This window comes from Choloepus didactylus, chromosome 1, assembly GCF_015220235.1.
Source record: "Choloepus didactylus isolate mChoDid1 chromosome 1, mChoDid1.pri, whole genome shotgun sequence".
NCBI lineage: Eukaryota > Metazoa > Chordata > Mammalia > Pilosa > Megalonychidae > Choloepus > Choloepus didactylus.
The window spans coordinates 96,031,298-96,044,236 of NC_051307.1; the positions used below are offsets into that span (position 1 = coordinate 96,031,298).

Here is a 12,939-nt window from a genome sequence, read left to right on the forward strand (position 1 = left end):
CCGGACTCCAAGGGAAGTGCGGCACATTGTCACGTGACTTCCTTCCCGAGGAACCTCAGCTGTCCGCCTCCCAGCAATCCTGTGCGTCCCGCCTAATGACGCCGGTACATCCTGGTTGGCCTCGGGGACGGCTGTGTCAAGGAGGCGCCCACGGTCTCGGTGCTCACTGGCTGGTTCTACAGTCATTTAGGCGCGTTGCCAGAGCGCCCGCAGGCGGTGCTACCGGAAGCTCCGCCCACTGGCCGACGGGTTCGTGGCTGGCTGGCTGCGGCTGTCACTCCCGGGCGGTTTCACTGGGGCTGGTTCTCTGCTGGGGGCGGGAGGAAGAGGGGCCGGACTGGGGCCTGACGAGCTGTCGCTGCTGCCGCCACCGCCTTCGCGGGTGCTATGACCAGCGGAAGAGGCGCTCTCCTCAGCTCCGTGCAGCGCTAGCCCTGGCCGTGTCCCTGCCGTGCACCCGCCGTAGCCGTCTGGGTCCCCAGCGCGGCCGCTCCCTCTGATCCCTCGGCTCTTCCAGTGCCGCCCGCGAGGCGAGGCGGAGGCAGGATGAAGATGACGGTGGATTTCGAGGAGTGTCTGAAGGACTCGCCCCGCTTCAGGTAATCGACAGGGCTGCCCGGCGCTGGGCCGGGGTCACCGGGCAGCTGCTTCCTCCCCAGCGCTGGGGGCGTGAAAGCCGGCCTGGTAGAATCGGCCGAGGGCCCGCCGGTCAGCGCCTTCCTACGGGGCGAGCGGCCGTTGCCACCGCTTCCGACCCGGCCACGGCACTGGAGCCCCCGACCGACCGTTCATGAGGGGCGAGGCTGTGGTAGGGAGAAGGGTGGCACCCCTTCATCCACCTTCCTCGCCCTCTGCCCCGGGCGGAGCGCCCCAGAGGCCGCCAGCTCGCCGGGCGCACCCGCTCCCGCCTCGAGGAAGTGGGGTGCAGCCGCCTCCCCGAAGACCCATACCCTTTGCGGGCGCGCGCCGTCGTCGCCATCCTCTGCTTGCTCTGCTTATCCTTTCCTCTTCCGCTCCTTCGTTTCCACTCCCTCTCCCACCCCCTCGTGTGTGTGTGGGTGCTTTCTGGGACACCTTCTTGCAGATCACTTAGTTCCTCTTTGCGCTTTTCCCCTCCCTTACCTCGGGGAGGAAGGGGTAGGGGGCGAACTGGGACGTCGACTTCTGCTTCTCCTGTGTCCCCTGCAGAGGGGCTCTTAGAGGCGCTGGCGGTCGGTTTGTTCGGGAGTCGGGGTGGGGGTGCTTCGACCAACCGCGTTTTATCGACCCTCATCCATTACTCTTGCTTTTCTTTCCACTTAAGCACTTTGGGGACTGCTGTCGAGAGATACTGAGGGGCTGGGAGTGAGGACTAGGAGAAACAGCGCATTTCTGTTTTGAGAACGGAAGTAGGAGGGCCCTGACGATTGCATTTACGTTCCTCTTCCAGCAGCCTTGGCTCTGGAGGGCCGCGGATCACAGTCGGATGCTCCCAGTGGATCTGCCACATAGACGGACGTGGTGGCACTCTGATTCCCATGGGCTGCCCTTCCTTCCATGTGAGAGGTGTCAGTCCTTGAAGGTGCCCAGAGTACAGGAAACTCTTGATTTGTTTTGGAGAATGGAGTTTTTGTAGGTTGTATTTTATTTGTGATGTGTAGGGCTCTCCTTAGACCTTAAAAAAGGGTCATAAAACTTCTGATAGTGACATTTCTTGAAAGCTTCTCCCGGTGAGTATTGTGTTTGTGCCCCCTGATCTCTCTGCTAAGCCTGGTTTGTCAATTCTTGCATCTTCCGCAAGAGAACTAACTGTTGTCATCCTTATCACTGTTAATTTCCCATTCTCCTTTAAGTGAACTCAAGGAAAAGAATTAGTAAAATTAAGGAAATCCTACTTTTGAGAGAAAATTCAAGACACTGTCTGTCTCTGACCTTTGATATTTTTTGGTGTTAATTTTATTGGAGCTTTGGGCTATTGTTAAAAAAAAAAACCGCTTGGTTTATTGCTATTGTTACTATTAGTTTTTGAGATGTATTTTCTTATGTTGTGTGTGACGCGAAAGAGACACAAATGGGTTGTCTAGGATAGCCTTGCAGGTTAGCTTCCTGGATGGTGAGTCAAATGAAATAATTTTTAAAATGTACTTTGGAAAGTTCTGCTTTTTGTGAAAATTTTGTTAATGTGATTCAGCTGTGTATATATATATTTTTTAGTGAAGTAATCATGTCTTTTTCCTCTTAGAGAATGAGGCTTTGTGCTCAATTTGTTTAACATTTTAAGTTTTATGTTTTATAAAATAACTTGAGAGAAGTGACTTGAAAATACTTGGAGCCGCTGATGTTGGTCATGAACCATTTTTAAATAAGGCAATCATTGAATATAAAATACTGATTAAGTTGGACGGAATATTGTAGTGAACTTTTGTTAAACTTGAATATAATGTCTACTGTATTTTAATTAAGATATTAGAAATTTTCAGGAGCATTGTTTCCAGTATTCCAATTATTGTTTGCTGCAAATTGGGAAGAGATACCAAGATTCCAAGAACTTCAATATCTTGTATACATTTTTTGGGACTAGGTTAGATTTGCAAGAGAGGGAAGAATGCCGAGAAAGTCTCATTCACATTTCTAATTTTTAGTTTTTCTATAATCCCATTATGTTGTACATGTGTATAGCATTTGAAAAAGAACATTTCATAAGTCTCTTTATTCACATGCTCTGTGTATAAGAAAAACTTGACTTTTTAAGAGTATTGTGTATTATATGGGTGATTTATTGAAACTTTCATATCAAAATACAAAGTTTGTGAGAGCCTGGCTTATTTTTTAATAATAAGGCAGCTGCATTAATTCTTTGTAGTGTCCTGATCTATTGTGCTGTCTTTAAATTGATTCCTATTTTTATTTTCCTTCCCAAATGAATCTTGTGACATTTAATTCCGGCATGTGGACCTAACTGCCTTCGATGCTGCAGAATTAAGGCAAAAGACAAATCTTGCAAAAAAAATTTTCACTATTCAAACTTTAAACATTAATTTTCTTGTTGAATGAATGAGGTAAATAGAACTGGTTGAAATAGGGAGGAAAGATGTTTCAGTTACAACATTATCTTTAGTAATTTGAATAAAGTCAGTGGTTACTTTTATATTCCAATTAATTTTTTTTTGCTTGTGTTGATTTAGGGCACATTGCACAGTGTAATTTTGGATTGCCTTTTTAGCCTTTTAAACAAAGGCTAAAGTAACTTAAAGGTCAAAATCTTGTTCATGTAAAAATCTGCAATAACGGGAATGTATCTAAGGGTACTTTTTTTTTTAAGTGGGAATTATGCATTTTGAACAACATTTGTTGAAGATGTTTGAACTTGTTTGGACACTAAATTGTACATGGAGTTGCTCTCTAAAATTTCATGAATTTTTATAAAAATTATGCTATTCTTTTATTTAAACATATTCTGGTTCACTCAGAAAGTGAATATTTTGTTTTGAAATAAAAAGCAGAATTAATCAATGCTTTCTGAATTGTGAAAGATTTTTGCCCTAAGCAGTGTTCATATATAAAAATGTTGGAATTAGTAAGCCGTCAAACACTTTAGTCTTTATCTGATACATGTAATTTTTATCCTTTAGCAATGTTTATGGTGCACCATTTTGAAGGTTTTTCACTTGTAGGTTCAATTTCAGATATGATCCTTGTTTAGTAACTTAGGTTAACATTTTTTTTGTGAAGTGCTTTTGTGTGAAAGGTTTTGTGGGTGCAAGACGTTGGAATAAAATATAACTATACGTTGGTTATGTTTGTAACTAAACTGGTGCCAGTGCTAGTTGGAAGCCATTTTACCTTCCTTCCTTCATTAGAACAGATCCACTCTTAACAACTGGTAGCTTGTACATAGAGAGCTACAAGGGATGAGGGGAAATATGAATGTGTTTTCATCTCAGATATGGTAGAATGGAATTATAGAGTAATTTTATTGTGAACCAAAATACAGGAACTGGATTCTTCATTATGCCTTCTCAATTCTACTTTTAATGCAACATCAACTTGAGTTGAAAGAAGGAAGCACAAGCTTTTGTAATGTGGCAGACCTCATACTTGATGCTTTTAAGTTTACTCTCATTTAATCTTTAAAATATCTTGTGAAGTAGAAATTATCCTCATTTTTCAAATGTTTAAAAGAAATCCCAAACTGGGTATTCTGAACCTCCAAAGTGAATTTACCCATTTAAGCTATCAAGCCAGACTTCCATAGCATTAATTAAATTTGCATTAATTGTTTGTTTATGACATCTTGTTATCGTGCAGAAATTTAAACACTGGCTTTTCTGTATTGCCTAGAAAGGTCTTCCCCATCCCATTATTACAAAATGGGATTTTTTCCCAATCATTTTATAGTAATATTAGTTTCATGTAATCCAGTTGGAGTTCATTTTTAAATATAGGAGATAATCTAATTTTCTTCTCTTTTAGATGTAAGCCATTTGTTCCAACACCTTTTATTGAATAACTTATCCTTTCCCCATGGATTTAAAATGCAACTATTGTATATTAAAATATATATTCTATATACATGGGTCTTTTTCTGGATTCTGCTTTTTTCTACTGATGTATTTTTCTATTCTTATGTAAACACCATTAATTGTTTAGTTACAGTACTTTATAGTCTATGGTGATATCTGGTGGGACAAGTTTCCCCTTGTTTTTTTCAAAATTTATTAACTCTTCTTGAATATTTTAGTTTTCGAAGTCATATTTTCCATTTCAGAAGAGGGTATGTCTTTTGATGTATTTTGGCCTTATTTATTTAAAACTTTATTATGTAAAATAAGAGTGATGATCTAATCACATGCTTTTTACAAGACATACTTTATATTCAAAAACACAAATAGGTTGAAAGTAAAAGGATAGAAAAAGATAAATCATGTAAACAGTACCTAAAACAGAGCCGGAGTGGCTAAATTAATGCCACTTAAAATGGACTTTAAGGCAAAAATTGTTGCTAGAGAAAAAGGACATTTTATAATGATAAAAGGGTCAACCCATCAGGAAGACACAGCAATTATAAACAACTATGCATGTAACAGCGGAGCCCCAAAATACATAAAACAAAAATTGACATATTTGAAGGGAGAAGTAGAGAATTCAGTAATAGTGTTGGAGATGTCAGTAATGGTAAGAACAAATAGGCAGATAATCAACAAGGAAATAGAAGACTTGGACAACACTATAAACCAACTAGACTGTAACAGACATCTGTAGAACACTTCACAGAACTGTTTCAGAACTCACTTTCTTCTCAAGTGCCTATGGAACATTCTTTGGGATAGACCATACTTTTGTCCCTAAAACAAACCTCAATAAACTTGAAAGTATTGTAATAATACAAAATATAGTTTCTGATCACAGTGGAATGAAATTAGAAAAATTTTTAAGGAAATCTGGAAAATTCACAAATATGTGGAAATTAAGCAAGATACTCTTAAATAACAGTGGGTCAAAGTAGAAATCAGAAGGGAAATTAGGAAATTTCAGACAATTGACAACAAAAATATAGCATACTGAACTTCTGGGATGTAGAAGTACTTAGTGGGAAATTAATAGCTATAACCACCTGTATTAAAAAGAAAGATCTCAAATCAGTGACTTAATTTTACAGTTTAAGAAATTAGAAAAAGAAGAACAAATAAACTAAAACAAAAGCAAGGCAATTATAAAGAATAGAACAGAAATAAATGAAATAGAGAATAGGAAAATAATACAGAAAAATCTGTGAAACCAAAGTTGGTTCTTCAAAAAGATCAACAAAATTGACAAATCTTCAGCTAGACTGATTAAGAAAAAGAGGACTCAAGTTACTAAATTTAGGAATGTTAAGAGGGGCTGTCACAACTGAGTTACAGAAATAAAAAGGATTATAAGGGAATACTTTGAACAATAATATGGCAATAAATTAGTTAACCCAGATGAAATGGACAGATTTCTGGACAGATACAAACTACCAAACCTGATTCAAGAAGAAAATCTGAATAGAACCTTTTAAAAAATAAAGAGATTGAATTAGTAATCAAAAAGCTTCTCACAAAGAAAAGTCCAGGGCCAGATGGCTTCACTGGTGAATTCTACCAGTTGTTTAAAGATGTGACAACACTAATCCTTCACGAACTCCTCCAAAAGAAACAGGAGATATCACTTCTCTATTCATTTTATAAGGCCAGTATTACCCTGATACCAAAGCCAGACAAAGACATCACCAGAAAAGAAAACTACACAACAATATCCTTTATAAGTATAGATAGAAAAATCCTCAACAAAAATACTAGCAAACCGAATCTAGCAACATATAAAAAAGGATTGTATACTGTGACCAAGTTGGATATATCCTTAGGAATGTAAGGTTGCTTTAACATGAAACTCAATCGATATAATGCGTATTAATAGAATATTAATGAATAGATGCAAGTTGTATTAATAAAATAAAGAACATAAACCACAATCATCTCCAATAGATGCAGAAAAAGCCTGTGACAAAATACAATGCCTTTTCATGATAAAAATACTCAATAAACTTGGAATAGAAGGGAACTTCCTCAACCTGAGTAAAGGGCATCTACAGAAAATCCTTAAATAACACCATAGTTAATGGTGAGAGATTGAAAGTGCTTTTTTCCTAAGATCAGGAACAAGACAAGGATATGCTCTCTTGCCACTTCTATTCAGTGTTGTACTGGAGATTAAGACAGATTAGGTAAGAAAAAGAAATAAAAGGCATCCGTGTAGGAAAGGAAGTAAGTAGTAAAACTGTATTTTCAGATAACATGATTTTCTATATTGAAAATCTGTTGAACCCACAAAAAATCAATTATAATTAATTGAGTTCAGCAGGGCTACAGGATATAAGATTAATGTTCAAAAACCAATTATATTTCTATATCCTTGCAAAGAAAGCAGTTCTACTTACAATGGCATCAGAAAGAACAAAATACTTAGGAATTGAATTTAACCAAAGAAGCCTCTCATGTACCCATCACCTTGCTTTAACAGTTATTAATGCATGGTGGTGATGTTACTTTTTACCCTGTGCTTCTGGTAAAATTTTGAAGCAAATCTCAGACAGTATATAATTTCATTGATAATTATTTATATGTGTGTGTCTAAAAAGATAAAAAAACTGAAAAAAAAATTACCTAACCACACAACCATTATCATATCACAGAAAATCTTAACAGTAATTTCTTAGTATCATCAAATATCCAGCCCGTGTTCAAAGTTTACTTAGGGCCTATTTTATGTTCTTTTTCATTTTAGAGGACTCTTTTTTTTCCCCTAGCGAATGAATTTTTCCCCCATAATCTGAATTGTAGATCATATTTGAAGAAACAAATCATCAGTTTGAGAACTTTATTTGGCAGTTATCCCTGGGCATTGTCATCTTTTGCATTATGAAGAATTTTCACTTCAGTTTGTATATATTTCCTACCTATAAATTGTATAGATTTTGCCTTTGTTTCACTAAATTTTTCCATTTGTGGGACAGAGATGCTGCTAACAATTCTTTTTCCTCAGCTTTATGTGAAAGTAATTATTCATACTGAATAGTAATTCTTACTGAAGCATAATTATTCTTACTGAACTATTCCTATTTCTCATTTATTTTATGATTTTAACATCCAGAAACTGTCTCTTTGGTCTTAATTCAATGTACTTTATTTCTTGTAATATTTTAATAATTTCTTTTTACCCAAGTAATACTTGACATCTAGTTAAAAAAGCCAGATAGTATAATCCCTGACCACTTTCTCCTCATTTCTGATTTCCAGTCTTGAACTCTTTTAGTTGCTAGTTTTCAGGTATACCACTATTTAAAAAAAATGTATGTGTGTGTGTATATATATATATTTAAGTAAAATGTTTATATGGCTATTACCTCATGTTTTATTTTTTTTTAAGTTTTAGATAAAATATTGATCTCTTATTATAGAATATTTTAGGCTTATATGCCTCCCTACCTCCAAAAATATTAAAAATCCCAGTAAAGCAAACTCATACATACACTTCTTTTCTCTCTGTTTTTCAGTTATCACTGTTTGTACATAAATTAATATTTTTCCATAATTATAACTATGTAAATATTCATAGTTGAGTTAGATATTAATTTACTATGATTAAAAAATGTGCTATGGTTATATTCCTATCCTTTATAATCCTTGATTTTTCTAGAGTTTATAATTGTGTCATATTTTTGTGTAATAACTTTCCATATTGTATCTCCAAATTCTGACAGAACAGTAAATCTCCTCAATGCATTTGTGTATAACAAGTAGTCTATCACTTTCCTATATTCTTGTCTTTTCATCTTCCTGCTCTAATCTGAACCAATTACTCCCCAGGCCTGCTGTACTTTAAAATTTTATTTTAATTTTTTGTTAAGGAAAATTTCAAATCTGTATAAATAGAATAGTATTAGTGAACCTTCATTACCCAGCTTCAACAAGTATCATCATGCTGCCATTCTTGTTTCATCCCTATCTCTACCCATTCTCCTCCTCCATTATTATTATGAATAAGATTTTTTTTTGAGGTAAAAGTTACATGTATTGAAACACATTTGTGTACTTTTGTGTGTAACGCACACCTCTATTACCATATAGAATATTTCCATCTCCCTAGAGTGCTCTCCCAGCCACCCAAAGACAACAACTCTTCTAATTTTTTAATCATAGATTAGTTTTCCATTTTGGAGAACATTATATAAATAGAATCATGCACTTTGGTGTATATATTAAATGATTGTTTATTCTCAGCATTTTGCCTATGATATTTGTCTATTTTGTTTCATGTATCACTAGTTCATTCTAATTCCTGTGTAGTATTCCATTATATAAGTATACCATAATTTGTTTATACATTTTCCTGTTGATGGACTTTTGGATGTTTCTTTTAACTATTATGAATAAAGTTGTTATGAACATTATTGTACAACTCTTTTTGTTATGGTCATAGTTTTTCATTTCTTTATGATAAATATTTAGGTGTTGAATTGCTGGGTGATAGGATAGATGTATGTTTAACTTTATAAAAAAAATTGCCTGACATTCCAAAGTGATTGTATGTGTAGGTGTATATATACATCTATATGTATATAGATGTATACATATAGATGTGTATATAGATGTATATATATTCCAAAGGTTGAGAGTTCCTATTGGGTGATGTCACTTTTGAATAATATTCCATTGTATGGATATGCCACATTTTGTTTATTCATCAGTTGATAGACATTTGGGTTGTTTCTTCCTTTTGGCTATTATGAATAATGCTGCTGTGAACATTTTTTGTTGATGCGTGTTTTCATTTCTTGTGAATATTTACCTTGGAGTACAATTGCTGGCTCATATGGTAAATGTATGTTTAACATTTTAACGAACTAGAAAACCATTTTCTAAAGCAGTTGCTTCATTTTATATTCTTATTGGCAGTCTAGGAGAGCTGCAGCTTCTCCGCATCTTTGTCAATACTTGGTATGGTCGGTCTTTTAAATTTTTAGTTACTCTAATAGTTGTGTAAAGGTATCTCATTGTGGCTCTAATTTGGATTTCCCCAATGACTAATGACATTGAGCTTGTTTTCATGTGCCTATTTGTCATCTGTATATCTCCTTTCATGAAGTGTATGCTCACAATTTTTGTCATTTTAAAAAATTGTGTTTTTGGTTTTATTATTGAGTTCTGAGAATTCATTAAGTTCTGGATAAAAGCCCTTTATCAGATACTGGCTATGTAAGGATTTTCTTCCAGTGTTTGGCTTGTCTTTTCATTTTCTTAAGAGTGTCTTTTGAAGATCGGAAGTTTTTCATTTTGATGAAGTTCAGTTTGTTAATTTTTTCTTTATGGATTTTGATTTTGGTGTGATCTAAGAAATCTTTGCCTAACCCAAAGTCTCAAAGATTTTTTCCTGTTTTCTTCTAGATATTTTATAATTTAGGCATTACATTTAGGTTTGTGACCCACTTTGAGTTAATTTTTATATATGATGCAAGATATGGATTCAAGTAAATTTTTCTTTTTGCTTATGGAATACAGTTTTCACAATAGTTGACAGTTTACACAATAGTTGAAAAAGCTAACCTTTCTCCACTGAATTACCTTTGTGCCTTTGTCAAAAATTAGTTTTGCATGTATGTGTGGTTTGTTTCTGGATTTCATTGATCTATTTATCTTTATTGTCAAACTGCATTTTGATTATTGTAGTTTTGTAACAATTCTTTAAATCAGGTACTGTTAGTCCTCCAACTTTGTATTTCTTATTGTTTTATTTGGCTGTTATAGGTCTTTTGCATTTCCATGTGAGTTTTAGAATCAGGTTCTAAAAAAAATGGGAATTTTCCTTGTGGTTGAGTTGAATCTCAATATCAGTCTGAGGAAAACTGACTTAGCGCTATTGACTATATTGAGTTTTCAAATACAGGTACAAGGCATAGCTCTCCTTTTGTGTAGGTCTTTAATTTCTGTTAGCAATATTTGTAGTTTTCACATCTTTTGTCAGATTTATCCCATTATATTTTATATTTCTGATGTGATTGTAAAAGGTATTTTTTTTTTTTAATTTCAATTTCTGCCATTATTCCTTTGAATATTCCTTCTGTCCCCTTCTTCTCCTGGCACTCCCATAATGTATATATTGGTACGCTTGATGATGTCCCACAGGATCTTAGGCTCTGTTCACTTTTCTTTTTTTTTCCTTTTTGCTTCTCAGCCTGAATCATTTCATTTGCCTTCTCTTTGAAGTCATTGATCCTTTCTTCCACAAGTTCTAATCTGCTGTTTAAACTTTCTAGGGAATTTTGTATTTCAGTTATTGTGGTCTTCAAGTCTAGTGTTTCTGTTTGGTGCTTTAAAAAAAAATTCTGTCTCTTTACTAAGAGTCTCATATTGGTTCCTTCATTGTTTTCCTGATACCCTTTAGTTCTTTTTGCATGTTTTCCTTATCTCTTTGAACATATTGAAGATCGTTTTTTTTTTTTCAGTCTTTGTCTGGTGTGTCCAAAGTGTGGTCCTCTTTGTTGATGGTTTCTGGATTTTTATTTTGTTCCCTTGGATGGGTCATCATTTCTTATTTCTTTGTTTGTCTTGCAGTCTCTCTCTCTCTCTTTTTTTTTTAAATTTAATTTAATTTTATGGAGATATATTCACATACCATACAGTCATAAAAACGTACAATCAGTTGTTCACAGTACCATTATATAGTTGTGCGTTCATCACCAAAATAATTTTTGAACATTTTCTTTACCACACACACAAAAGTAATAAGAATAAAAATTAAAGTGAAAAAGAACAAGTCAAGTAAAAAAGAACAGTGGGTCCCTTTCTTTTTTTGCACCCGTTTTTGTACTCATCCATCCATACACTGGACAAAGAGGAGTGTGATCCACATGGCTTTCCCAGTCACATTGTTGTGCAGTCTTTTTTTGCACTGTATACTTTAATATTTTAAAGGGTTTATTCTGGGATTTAGTCCCTGGGCTGTCTGTTCTTTAAGTTTTTATCCCGTTGGTGATATGACAGAGCTTCCCTTGAGTTGCAAAAGCTAACAAAAACAAACCAACCAAACCAACCAGATACCTTTCATAGTCTGCAGATTGACTGTGTGTTGGCTGTTGCTCTTCTTCAGAGTTTACCCTTACTACCAAGAAGATCAACCCAAGGAGAAAGTGTGGGGTCCTTTCTTTTCTGGTCTTGCATCTTGTCCTGGGCCTGGGGTTGTGGCCTTAGAAGTTCCCTCATTTCCAGGCATTTGAATAACCCCTGTATTCCCTATGAAGTAGAGACTCCCTCCCCTCTACCATGCCCCCCCCCCCACCCCCCATTTTATGTCTTTTGGTAGATAAACCTTTGCCCAGGCTGCTTTGATTTAATGTTTCTATTTTTTATTTTATTTTATTTTATTTTATTTTATTTTATTTTAATTAATTAATTTATTTTTTACACTGCTTTGACAGTCTTCAAGCTGTTTCAATCTGCGGGGCAAATTCTAGGAGGGCAAGCCAGATCTGTCCAGATTTAATCTTTCAGGCCACTTATGGCTCCCCACCCCTCAGAGATGGGCATTGACATACAGGCAGCCCAGTAAGTAAATAGGGGTTACTCTGCTTCCTCTAAACAGCAATGGGGACCCAGAATGGGAGCTCAGGCTGCCTCCCCACAATGTCAGAGGGGATGGGGATGGTCCTTCAAGGGCTCTCGTAGCTTTTCCCATCATTGTAAAAGTTGTGTTTTCCTGATTCTGCCCTTGCTCAGTTACTGCCCCCTTTTAACTGTTTTCCAGAGTTTTGAGGGAGATGGCTCTGCCAGTTTTTGCTAGTTATTCAAAGATTCTGTGGAGGAATGAAATCCTGGAGTGTTACGCCGCCATCTTGGTTGACTGAAAGCCTCTTTCAATTTCTGATTGTGCAGTTACTTTTTTTGTTTTACTCTTGTGTCCTGCAGCTTTGTTAATCTCACTTATCAGGGTTAGTAACTTTTTTTGTAAAGTCCATAGGATTTTCTGTGTAAATGATCATATTGTCTGAGAATATATCCAATTTATTGTTTAGCTCTATTTTCCAAGAGGTCTTTCTTGTTCTATGAATATTCCTTTTTAATATCAACCCATTCATGTTTTAAGAGCTTCTTTTACTTGTTGGAAGATATTAATCATAGTTTAAAAATGTTTTTCTCCTCCCTGAATTATGTCTCTTTTCAAGTTCCTTTTTTTGTTTATTTGTTTGTTTGTTTTGAGCTCTGATTTTCTTTTAGGAGTTTTCCTTAAATGCTTCTGTTGATTAAGTTTCTCTGTTCAAATCAAAGAATGAGGCACTTAAAGGTTATTGTAATAAGGTTTGCTTGGGCAGGGCTTGTGGACTGGTGGGGTTCCCTATAGGGTAACATTTTCATTGGGGCCACTTCCAAATGTCAGCATTTT

At 36.1% G+C, this 12,939-nt stretch overlaps 1 protein-coding gene across 5 annotated transcripts in view; it reads left to right on the forward strand.

Annotated features, from left to right (window-relative positions):
- The first annotated feature begins 269 nt into the window (after window positions 1-269).
- The window catches only part of ACAP2 (ArfGAP with coiled-coil, ankyrin repeat and PH domains 2), a 253,999-nt gene continuing 241,329 nt past the window's right edge, over window positions 270-12,939 (forward strand). For 4 of the 5 annotated variants that reach the window (XR_005217201.1, XR_005217202.1, XM_037837936.1 and 1 more), the window contains exon 1: window positions 270-599. Coding sequence is in view for 3 of the 5 variants with exons in the window: in XM_037837936.1 (XP_037693864.1) it covers window positions 547-599 (53 nt within the window). In the remaining 2 variants the exon portion in view is untranslated. The remainder of the gene's footprint in view (window positions 600-12,939) is intronic. The other variant, XM_037837931.1, reaches the window with a different exon arrangement.